The 13,153-nt window shown below is 30.5% G+C and overlaps 1 protein-coding gene across 1 annotated transcript; it reads right to left on the reverse strand.

Annotated features, from left to right (window-relative positions):
• Nucleotides 1-1,019: 1,019 nt before the first annotated feature.
• On the reverse strand, nucleotides 1,020-11,027 carry LOC128171702 (multiple epidermal growth factor-like domains protein 10; the record flags this gene model as incomplete). Its single annotated transcript, XM_052837472.1, has 8 exons — nucleotides 1,020-1,236; nucleotides 1,747-1,864; nucleotides 1,956-2,063; nucleotides 2,166-2,291; nucleotides 2,575-2,715; nucleotides 3,877-4,014; nucleotides 10,020-10,277; nucleotides 10,796-11,027. Coding segments are annotated over 8 exons (1,278 nt in total), but the record flags the coding sequence as incomplete, so codon positions are not given.
• Nucleotides 11,028-13,153: the final 2,126 nt, after the last annotated feature.

Here is a 13,153-nt window from a genome sequence, read left to right on the forward strand (position 1 = left end):
GTATAGTAATTATTACAATTTGGAGCATTGTATTTCTTGAGAAGAAGTTTTTTTAAACATTTTCCCAACGTATTTTTGTTAAACTTTGAGCCCCTCTGGGGCCCCAGATTTGGTCCGATGATCGAGGTTATTATTATTCAGAATAATCACTATATAAACAAGCTTTTGAGTTAATATTGGTATTTCTGGTGCAGTGGCTCTTAAGAAGAATTTTACAAGACATCACTATTTTGTTATTTTTTGCCGTTTAAAATTGAATTTGTCCTATAGTTCAACAATTTCGAATCCCCGTCATACACACGTATAAGGACTCTTTATAATACCAAGTTCGGTTTAATTTGGCCCTTTGTTTCTAGAGAAGAAGTAAAAAATTTGAAAAAGTTTACAGACAGACAACAGACAGACAGACGGGAAACAGGTGATCAGAAAAGCCCACTTGAACTTTCGGATTAGGAGAGCTAAAAAAAAATATTATTTTATAATTGTCAGTTATTTGAAGTATTCTAAAGATCATAACACATTTAAAAATTATAACCACTTCTATAGGATATTTAGGAGTATAAAATGATTTTTATAACACACATTCTGTAACTTTAATAATCTGACATATTTCTGTAGACAGTCAGTAACAAATCTTATAAGTTATGTTGTGCTTCACTTTTTATACCATACATTTTAGAAGTTATAATTTTAAAATAATAATGTTCACAGTAAAAATAATTTTAAAAAATAGCAAAGCCATCTTATAGGCTGTATTCTTAGCACTAACTTTTATTTCATAAAAACTATTATTACATTTTCAGGTTGAAAAAATGAATAAGGAAGGTGTATGAGATATGTTTATTTGGATTTGAACACAGTCTTGGAAGATGGTATTTGTTCACCGGATAAAATGTTTCATCCACCTTTATTATGTCGTTTATAATATGGAAAGTAATACACAAGTTTTAAACACTTATTTTCAGAAGAAAAAAAAAACACAAATCAAAAAAGGATGTTTCTTTTAACCTTAGTGCTATATTGAAATTTGCACTCTTCATGATGCATTGCCTTAAAACAGAAACGTTATACTTTCACTGCTATTGTAGGGTTTGATAGGTGTTGTCATTCTTTGATACACGTAGTTCTTGATAGTGAGATGGATTATCAGTGGTAGCAGTTTGTACTGTGTTTGATCCAGACCGCCAAGCAAAATCAACATTATCTGTAGTGGACTTACGTTCAAACAATGCTTTCCTTTGAAAAAAAAAATAATTTTAAGGACAACACAATATAAATGTAGCTATTTATACCTTTTAAACTTTAATATAACATGTTAACAGGAATTTTTTGTCTTCAATGTTGACATGACAAACACAGTTAATATCAATTATGCAAATTACATAATATGAAGACTTTAAAGCAAAAAGAGCTGCCATTTCAACATTGATTTTTTTTACGAAAATAGTATTTCCTATTTAAATGACATAAATGTCGTGGCTTTTGAATTTCTGTATTTTTGTGGGAAAAGTCGTTAAAAAGCCTTACTTGGAGTAAAATTGAATTATTGTCGTCCTTTACAAGAATTAGATTTTATATGCTTCTATTTGTTAGTTAGAAGAAATATTTCCTCCGTCAAAAATTAATGATTTTTTTTTCAAATTTTACTAAACGTAAAAATTTAAGTCACATGTAGACTTATTATACTTTTAGCAAAACAAAATTCTAAAAAAAAATGCAGTTAATATTGCTTAAATCATATCATACCGGCGACTAATCAATGTGGCAAAAATGAATATAATGTAGATGACCAGAGATAAAGAGAAAGCAACAATCCAAAATGTAGTGGATGGTGCATCTGTCGTCTCAAAATTCCTCAGATTATCTGTAAAGAAAAAAATGTAGCATTGTATTTTGCACATCAAATTTAAAATAAAAAAACCTACCAGTTGTACCGGGTGTTTCACATGTTTTACCATGTTTAAAATCACACCAACAGTTTCCGGTGAATCTATCACAAGTCCGGTTAATGCATTGTCCACTGCACGGATACTGACAGTTTTCTCCATAGGACTGGATACACTCTAAAATGTATATTGTATTAGTTATAGTTGCGTGTTATGAAGTTGTTTTATCTTTATCTAATATGCAGTTGCAAACGTTGGAATATTATATTACTAAATTACCGTCTGAACAGTTATGACCCATCCAACCTGCCTTACAGAAACACAACCCATCTGTGGGTCGGCATGTTTTACAGTTAGGAGAACAAGGCAGAGAACAGTTTGTACCGTAATACCCTCGTTGGCAAGCTAAAGATTTTAAATAAAGTATGAACGATTTTCACGAACCGTTCGATAATAATAAGTTCACGATTATTAGATATGTTTCAAACAATAAATCACGATCCATTTTACAAATTTAATTGATTGTCTAAATTGTTTTTACTCTAACACCTTGCTAATTGTCCATTTACAGAAACAGATAAATTAATATATATCAAACAGTTCTTTTGCTAGCTCAAATATATATATTAAAAAACATTTTTGAGATTGTGATATATTATTTTCACGCAAATCTAACAATTTAAAATACCTTCTTCACAAAACATTCCAGCCCATCCTGCTGCGCATCCTTCATCGCACATGCCAGTCACGTGATTACAGGGAATATTCTCTATGCAATGTCCTTTACATTGCCGACTGCAGTTGAAACCGAACGAACCTTCTGTACATTCTGTAGAATTTTGGATTTTAAATTACTAGCATTATTTTCCAGTGTAATATTGCGTTTTCAAATAAAAATTATTTTGCTTACTTTGGAGTGTACGAAAGCTCTGGAAGGTTTTTGGTGAGATATAGATACAGACTTAAATGTAACACATTGTATTACCAAATAACTTTACAGAAAACTAATTATTAATTTTATTGTCTAAAAAAGCAAAAAATAAAAAAAAAATTGAATTTCGTCATAACTAAGAATTAAAGGTATGATTATTTACTTTGTAATAGAAATTGTTCGAAAAATTGATGTCAAGATTTAATATTGACAAAAGAAAAAAACAACAATTCCTCATTTTTTTTCTTTTTAAAGAATACCACTGGATGAAAAAATGATATCTTAAAGTAGATCCAGTGTTCTGTGATGTCGCACTTTTTTGTAAAACCTAAAAAAATTCTTTAAAATTTGTGCAAGATAGTTTTTTTTTTTTATTTTTATGTGAATATAATCACATGGAAGTAACTAGAAGTACTGTTAAGTTCAAGATATTTTCGCAGCTTAATTCTATCCTAAATTTCCATTTTTTTATATATTTTATTGGTGCTTAAGGGAAATAACTCTTTTTCTGACTTTTCGTTCAGTTGTATGTCTAAATGCCATAGTTTTTCTAATCCCAACGATTAATTTCAAAATATTTTTGTAGTTTTCTGATAAAATTGACAATAAAATTAAACAAGATAAACAAATTCCTGCCTCCAAAAATTTTACTTTAAACCAAAAAATACGGTTTTCTGATGTTAACATAATTTTAAAATATGCTTTAGTTTATGTTTATCTGGCATCTCAAAAAGTGTGATGACATGTATATTTTTTCTAACAATTGATGAAATTTAAGTCTATTAAGTTGAAATCAGTTCGGTTTTTTAACTTTCATCTGAGAATTTTACGAGTATGGAGTTACCTTAAATAACATTAACAACATAAGATTCTTATCGATACCAATCTTCTTCATGAAGGAATGGTAAAGTTTGGGGTATTTTTTTCACAACAAACGACTAAGATTTTTTTTAATAATATTTCAAATAATCAACTCATGGTTACTCTCTTACTTAAGAAATATAGATCATGATGAAAATTATTACATGTGCATCATTTAGATTTAGAAAGGATACATACTCATGTCGCAGGATATCCCAGTCCATCCAGGCTTACACCCAAAACATGTTCCATTTTCTACGTGACATGTACTGTCCTTACAGTTGATTGGACAAAGATTGTCACATTCACTTCCATACACACCAGGCATTTTACAGCCTTTATTGAAATATAAGAAGCAATAATTTATGTGAAAAATTCAGGTTATCTGATATTTTATTTATATTATAACAGGTAGGGCTATCTGTCAAGCTGCATAAAATGAAAAAAAAATTAATAAAAAAAACAAAAAAACAGCAAGTCCGCAGATTAAAAATTCTAACATTCTGTTCATTCGAAAAAAAAATACATTCTAATTAAAAAAATTATACAATAAATCACGTCTCTTGAAGGCTAGGTTAAGTCTACCTTGCAAGGGAATAGATAACAAAAACATGTAATTTATTCGAGCTGAAATCACATTATATAAAAATAAAAGTCATAGTTACACACAAGATTTTACGAACTCGAATCTGCATCAGCTGAGGATGCTTCTAAACAGGTAACAGGATCTTTGGTCAAACATATTTTAAGAAGATAATTTTAAAAAGGTTGTTCTTCTTTTATTCCATTATTCATTTATTTCACTAGTTGACAGACACATAAAGAGAAAATCCTGCAAAACGTCCGCGCTGTCTGCTCTCTACAAAATATATTTAAATCATACTTTTAATCGCGCGGTATTCAATTTGTCTGCACCGCTTGGTGTGTCATAGGACCTACGACATCCAACAATTAGAATTCAATGCTTATATTTTTATTTTCATACTGATGTCTACTTGTATGAAATATTGTGTATCGCCGCTATAAAGCCATTTTACGCTCTTGGTCAGGGACATGAATTATACATGGAACAGCTATATTTACATGTTATTTAGTTAGCTTCCGCGACAAAAAAAGACATACACAGGGCGAAAACCATCTTTAAGCAAGTCCTTAAAGGTGGCTTTAAGGTGACTTAAAGGAGCTTAAAGGCTATACAACCTTTAAGCCGCCTTTAAGTCACCTTTAAGCAAGTGCTTATAGGTCCTTAATGTCCAAACTTCTTTAAGCTACCTTTAAGCCACCTTTAAGCATGTTTAAGTGGCATTTACGCTCTCTTTACACTGCCTTTACACTGTCTTTAAGTGGCCTTTAAGTCAATATTGATCAAGCTGAACAATAAAAACATATATTAAATGCAAAAGCTCTTTTATAGAGATGGGAGGGGGTCATCCGAGTGATAATATAATATCCAAGGAAGGGGGGGGGGGTTGTTTCAGGCGGTTTTAATCGTCGCTCCATTAAACACAGATCGCTATCATCAGCACCGCTCTGATGGACACAGATTGCCGTTATAAAATTCTTTATAATTTTTTGGGGGTTTCAAAATTATTGTAGGTATGAGCACAGTCTCTGTATCTTAATATGTGCATAAAACTAATTAAAGTATGTTTGTTTCCTATTATAAATTAATCGGTGAAAAAAATCTCTCTCTCTCTCTCTCTCTCTCTCTCTCTCTCTTTCTCTCTCTCAGTTCATCCGGATATTAAACAAAATAAAGATAATGAACCAAAAATGCATGATTTAATTTGTTAATCGGTTTAAGGTTTGTATTTTTTTTTAATTTTCATTATTTCTAACTCTAGATCTGCTAGATACATGTTAAAGATGAAAAGACCCTCAACTGCCTTTGTTATATCGGGCAGGATATTACTGCTTTCTTTGTCAAGACCTAGTTTTGTTCGTTTGTGTATATCTAATTAGAGTCTATTGTTTGTCCAACTTAAGAAAACCCCTGGAACTAACACAGATTATACAAGATATACACAGCAGTTGTGTCGTGTGCCCAGGTGCACGTTTGTGTATATCTAATTAAAGTCTATTGTTTGTCCAAATTAAGAAAACCCCTGGAACTAACACAGAATATACAAGATATACACAACAGGTGTGTCGTGTGCCCAGGTGCACGTCAGGGTTTCTAAAGGCGTTGAATCTTAGTATGTACGAGTATACGATAAGTCTAGTGAATAAAAGTTAATTTACATTTGTAATTCATTTTCAAAGTATTATTTCCTAGCTCTGGGTTTCAAAGATGTTACGTCTACAAATTAACGATACATGTATGTAAGAGTAAAATCTTGAGGCTAATTAATTAATGTACCGGTGATCATAAATAGGGGTTGATTATTTAAATATATGTATAAGGGTAAATATGTCAAATATACCCGGCCTGGCACATCATACAATTGTATGTACAAGTCATTTGCAATTGCCACATGCAGTAAATACGTCACCGGTAATTGGTAATTTTGTTTGTTATAGAATTGATAGTTTAAAAATCATGTACATGTACATACAATTACTTGTAAATATTTAAACGTATTGGAACGGCGCCGCGATCATGAAAACCGGGAAATTGCGGGAAATTGAACAAATGCCCTAATAGTATCAATGCATTTAATAAAAAAAATGATTTCATTTTCTTTCTTACATTTTTATAGCTATAAATTAGATGAACGTATATCTACTCGGTTTAAATTTATTAACTAAGAAAGCCTACTATAGTGAACCTAACGGTTTCCATTTAGGTATAATATATTTTTGTTCACTGAAGACCAAGTTCCGTATTTCATTCTAAATACATGCATGCATGTAATTTATAAATTAGATATAATTGATTGTTACAAACTGAATGGTTTGTCAAAATCTTTTCAAGTAAACACATTCAATACAGTGATTCAATATCCACTGATATATAGGATATAAAAACGCTTATATATATGTAAGTTGCAGTGGCGCAGAGGATGTGTGGTGATGCTAGTAAACTAAGGGTACCGGGTTCAATTCTCGCCATGGCCGGTTTTTTTGTGTTTTTTTTTATTTGTCTTTCTAGAACAAAAACCGTTTTAATACCTTTTCTTTCATAAAGTTAATACATTTTGTTGGAAATTAAGCACAATATTGAATTAAATTTTTTTTAATGGCTTAAAGGTGGCTTAAAGGTAGCTTAAAGGTGGCTTAAAGGTGGCTTAAAGAAGTTTGGACATTAAGGACCTATAAGTTGTCCTTTAAGGTGGCTTAAAGATAGTCTTGAAGCTGCTTTTAAGCCATCTTTACGCTTTCTTTAAACCACCTTTAAGCAATACTTATAGCTTAAAGGTAGCTTAAAGGTGGCTTAAAGATCGTCTTTAAGCTACCTTTAAACACCTTTAAGCTATCTTTAAGGAGGACTTAAAGATGGTCATTCATCCTGTGATAGTGCGAGAAACTCTCCGGAGAAAAATCTGTTTTATTAAGGAAGATATATATAAATGATAGTTTTTTCAAAAGTACATATAAAATTAAATATGTAAAATTGTTACATTTAATCATACCAAAAATTTATTCAAAACACGTGAAGACGTTTATTTTTGTGCTCATGGCGCATGAATTTGGAAATTGTATTCATAGAAAATCTAACGTCGCATTTTTCCAATCTAAACATAAGAGGGGATATACACTGAGTGAAAATATCATCATAAATATGATAAATGGTAAAATGCATATGATTTTCCTTTAATACTCATTTGATTTAACTTAAGTTTGAGCACTTAAACCTTTTTTCAAAAGCGACACAGTGCTCTCAATCTACACCACAAAGAAATTTGTAGATGATATCTCCACTAAGCATTGAATGATCATTTGAAAGAAAATCTCATTTTACCCGAACCGTTGTAGTTCTTAAATAGTATGTTAATGCTGTAAATGCTGTACACTCCACCAAGATCTACTTTCCACCAAACAGTCCTGGCAGAAGAGTTGAGTCCTACTACTCGGGTCCTCATACACGTTGATATGTCTCTATCGACTGCGTTATCTGCATCATATGACGGGCCTGGGAATGTATGAAGCTGGGAAGCAATTTGTTTGTAGGATAAATCATCTACAGTAGAAATATATCACAATGAATTTTTCGTGAGTAGATAAGTTAAATATTTTGAGAAGTAAACATAAATGTACCAAGGGTGAAACGTTTTGACTGTTGTAGAAAAATTAGTTTTTAGAAGATTTGCTTTTATGAACAAAAGCGGTGTCGTAATACATGAATAATTTATTTTTGATTGTAACGCCTCATTTGAATGGTCAAACAAATTCATAATTATCGCATTAAACGTCACAATACGAATCGTGTACAAAACGTAATAATCTGTTTGACGTTACGTTGAAATTTTGTACAAATTAACATCTTTGAACTTAATAATACACTTTTTGCAAGAAAAGTGACGATTAAAGGTTATGTTTATTGCAGTTTTTTGTTGTTTAAAAAAAGTTTTTAAATGGTAAAACAAAACAAGTTTTTTTCTTCTGTAAATTAATTTTTCTGAAATTTTGAAGGTTTATTTCGATTTTTATCTATATATAAATGTTTTATTTTTTAAAAAAGTATTATTGGGGTATGAACTATTTTATTTTCTTGGATTTGATTTCACTTAAACACACTATAATCCATTATTTTTTTTTTTTGAATTGAAATAATTAATTGCAGAGGTGTTTTGTCTTAACCTAAATTGATCAAAGCAGTTTTACAAATTGTATTTAATAACAACAAGTTTAGATACAATGAAAAATGACAATAACAAACCGTCAACTATCTCAAAAATCCATAAAACGAAATAAAAATTCAAAGCAAAGCAACGCGAACCTCAAAAAGATATAGGTAAGATTAGGGGTCCAAGATCAGATAGGGTTGTGAAACGTAAAAATAAAAACAATAAGATAATGCTAAAACCTAATTTAGAATGGATAATTTTACATTTATAGTGTATTTAAGATATTCTTATTTTTATTACGTGAAAAACAAGGACGCGTTGAGTGTATTTGACTAATGCAATCTAGTGACAGTTATATTAAGACTTTTTAGTGATTTGTCATTCATCTAGTACAGGATCAATGAAGTAAGGATAACATCATGTGGACAATATTTGTTTTAACTTTTACTGCATGTTCCTGCTTGTTCCTGCTTGTTGATTTAAAAAAAACTACTTAATATTTAAAAAGTTATCAAGTGACCTGTTTTTACTAATCCAATTGATAGATGTATCCGTTTTGTGAATTGTTTTATCTGTTAATGTAAATGTGGATTTGCTTCTTTATTTTATCGATTATTGCAATAAGTTAACAAATCGTACATTCAACATCAGCAAGATATGCTTATAATAACTAAGGTTAGATTACTGTTTTGATATCCGCAAGAAATACTCCTGAACATTTTTTATTAATAGAATACCTTAAAAAGAAGACTTATGAGTTAAGCAAATAATATATCGCACATGAATTAGAAAACAAAAATAGAAATAAAAGATTTTGACAAGATATAAAATACAAATTAAGAATAATACTTGTTTTGCACAGTATTCCAATCCATCCAGGTTTACATTTAAAACAGGTTCCTTTTACGATATGACACATGTTGTCTTTACAGTTGGTGGGACAAGGTTGGTCACAACTAATCCCATAGACTCCAAATCTACACCCTTCAAAAAACTATGTTTGATTTAAACACGAAATTTGGCTTAAAAGATTCCGTTAAGCATCAAAATTCAAATTCTTTGTGAATACACCTTAACCTGTTTGCATGAGTACAAATATAAACATCCTGCGTTTTGAATATTTATTATTGTTAGATTAAACAAAACGCTCAAAATTACATAAACAACTAAATATGTATTTAGGTAAAATAGTTATAATAATATCAAATCTAGTCGTTAATAAACAAGAGTATTCTTGACAAAGTTTTTGGCTCTGCTTTTAGTAAATAAAAAACAAACTAAATGACATGTTAATTTATGTTACGAGTGGAGAACTGCAAATCCATATATTAATAAAATCTGTTGTTCACGTTTCTATACAGAGCGACAAACTTAGATAAGCAGTCATAGACTGTAGTTTACATCTGTTAAATGAGATTTGACAGCTTAGCTTTTATAAATTAATGCAGTTTTTATCTTATAGCATATCTTATAGTTTACAGTAGACAATTCTCAATGGTGAAACTATGTTTTGTTGATGAGAACTATTTTGTTTATTATGTTTTTATGACAAGCTGAAATGTATATGCCATACGTTTTATTTTACACTGCGTTTGACAATGTAATATTGCTTACCATATACGATGACCTCACACAGTTCAGTGAACACGTTATCAACTTCATATTCTTTAGGGTAGGTAGCTCCATTTATTCGTTCGTTGTAAAAGAAAACGAAACGTCCATGCTCTGTGCACGTGGTTGTAAAGTTAAGGGGAGGTAACTGAGGTCCGTCCTTATAGCACAGTGTGGAGTTCATTATGTCACTAATGGTTGATACACCAGTGTTATATACATACAAAGAGAATCCGGCAAAACGTCCACGCTGTCTTTTTTCTAGAACAAGATTTAATGAAGTCGAAATGTGTCAATATCGAGGTAATTATAATACAGAATAAAAAAAAATATTGTAATCAAAGTATCCTGTGGATGTATCTAAAGAATTTGTGATTATACATTTAACATGTTGCTGCAGAAAAATTGAACTTTTAGAGTAAAAGGAGGTAGAAGATGAAGAATTTGATAGTGTGGTCAATCATAAACATGCACGTATGACTTGTCGTGGCCTAAAAGGAGGGTGTTGTATATTAAGACAATTATAGTGTTGTCGCCGAATTATAATTTGGTAATTGTAACTGGTAAATAAATGAATTGACTTTGATATTATAATTATACTAAAATTAAAATCGGTGCGAAAAAAATGTCTTTTAGGAAAATAGAAAATTTTGTATTTTTTGGCAAGAAATTTTATTTATACTTCGATGTATTTATTTTTCATAATGTTAAGAATATACATGTTTCTTAATCGTCTTTTAACAAGACAAAGTTTAAAAACCTCAGCTTTATTTATATACCGTAGTATCCCGCATAGTTTTTAAATATAATGTCAACGCTGTATATGCTGTACAGTCCACCAAGATCCACTTTCCACCAAACAGTCTTGTCTGGATTGGCATAGCCGATTCCAATTGGATTTGCCCTCATACACGTGGTTGTTTCTCCATCAACTGCATTATTAGCTTCATAATATAGCCTTCCCTCTGTACTTGATTGAGATGCGACTTTCTTGTAAGATAATTCATCTATAGCGAAATAATAAGTTTATATCATTCAATGCTTTAAATTTTTGTATCAAATAGACGTATATAGCATTACTTTAGTCTATCCACTATTCACATATTGAAAACAAATACTGAAAGAGAAATTCAGTATGTAACTCTCACAGCTGTACTACAAAATTGGGTACATACAGTCATTTCATGCATATCTTTTACAATTTAATGCTATGTAATGGTATGCGATTTTAATGATATGCTATGAGATTTGTATGGTATGCTATGAGATTTGAATGCTATGCTATGAGAAATTGAAATGTAGGGCTTAATGATATGGTATGCTATGCTATGCTATGGTATGCTATGAGATTTGAACAAAAACGCCTCCATACACAGAAGAGTTCCACACATTTCGAAGTGAAATAATAAGAAGCCCAAGTTAACAACAAATCTATTATGTAAACATTTATTTTTTCAAATAAAAACATTTAAAACCGAGTTAAAACAATGTTATATGCTATGCTATGGTATGATATGACGAATGCGATTCTATGAGATTGTATGCTATGGTATGAAATTCCAATGCTATGGTATGAGATTCCAATGCTATGCTATGAGATTTCAATGCTATGCTATGCTATGGTGTATGTTGTAAAAGATATGCTTGAACTGACTGTACCATACGTAAGAGCTTAAGTTAATCCACTGAAAATGAGAATATAGAAGTCACAGTCGTTGTTTTTCATTGTTTTTAATAGAATTTGCATATATGTCGGAAAGACAATATACAAGGAAAATGAATGAAAAACTAGGCGAAGATAATTGTATGAATGTAGCGGAAATATTTAGTAAGAAAAATGAAACATATGTCAATTTGATGATACGAGAACAAACCATGAATCATTGAACTAATTTATATCAAGGACTTAGGAATGAGGAAATTGTAGTCCCTTACTATGCGCGAAATAGTATTTAGATATATCTTTCTTTTTTCATTTTATAAACATATTGGATTCTTAATTAAGATAAATGCCCTAGTGGGCATTGCTGTTTATATAGATACGTTGTCGACATGCATCGTTATTTGGTTATCTATTCTTTAGATATTGTTGTTACTACATTTCTTTGTTGCTGCAATCAAAAGGTTTACCATTAGCAGTTCAATATCAATGAATTTGTTATTAGCCTAATACCACGCAAAATATCTGTTTATAAACGGATTTACTTAATTAACGGACAAACTAATGGGTTTTTTTTTAAACATAGACTGATTAAAACGGAAGACTATGTTAAAGACAAAGTATTTAAAACAATATTACACAGCAAATTTAAACAATTCATATTGTGTGTTATACTTCCACTCTGTATTGCAGTTCTAAAAAAGTAACCTTTGGAACAGCGTTGTATGCATAATCTATGTATTTAGTTTTACATAATATGTATAACAAATTTCACTATTTAGGAAATAGCTTCAGTTTTAGAATTAGTGTTATATAAAATATATACCCTCAAGAGTAAAGTACGCACTGAATTTCCACAGATTCATTTAAATCAAATGACTAAATTATATCGTTTAGTGGCAGTCTACAGAATAGTCACTAACAGATAATTTAACGGGAACTTAATGACAAAGTTATGCAATTTCATCACCTTTACAGACCCTTCAAGCTACATTAAGTTAATTGAATAGCACAGATTTGAACTTGTGAAAGTCAGTGTTTATAAAATGTTTGATACTCGTTTTCGTCCTTTAATACATTACTTGATAGTGAGATGAGTCATCAATAGTAACTGTCTGATCTGTATTTGATCAACATGGCCATAAAAAAGGAACACCATTTGTTGTGAAATTCCGTTTAAAGCATGCTTTAGACAAAAAAAAATTGATAAAAAATGTTACCCGATCATATATAATTTAGGTTTTTATTGAACATTAACAGGGAAGTAAACGCGTCATTTGTTATTGGATTGGCAAATAACGACCGCGATACTATTTCCCTATAACTCAAGTTATTTGAAATAATTTTGTTATATTTGTATTCATAGACGCGGTGATACATACATTATATGCTAAATATCTTTAAATTGCCAAAGTGATAGAAGTGCAGTCCCCGTCTGTTGGCCGTATTTATTTTTCTTCACCAATTCAAATACAGC

Source organism: Crassostrea angulata, chromosome 2, assembly GCF_025612915.1.
Source record: "Crassostrea angulata isolate pt1a10 chromosome 2, ASM2561291v2, whole genome shotgun sequence".
Classification (NCBI taxonomy): domain Eukaryota; kingdom Metazoa; phylum Mollusca; class Bivalvia; order Ostreida; family Ostreidae; genus Magallana; species Magallana angulata.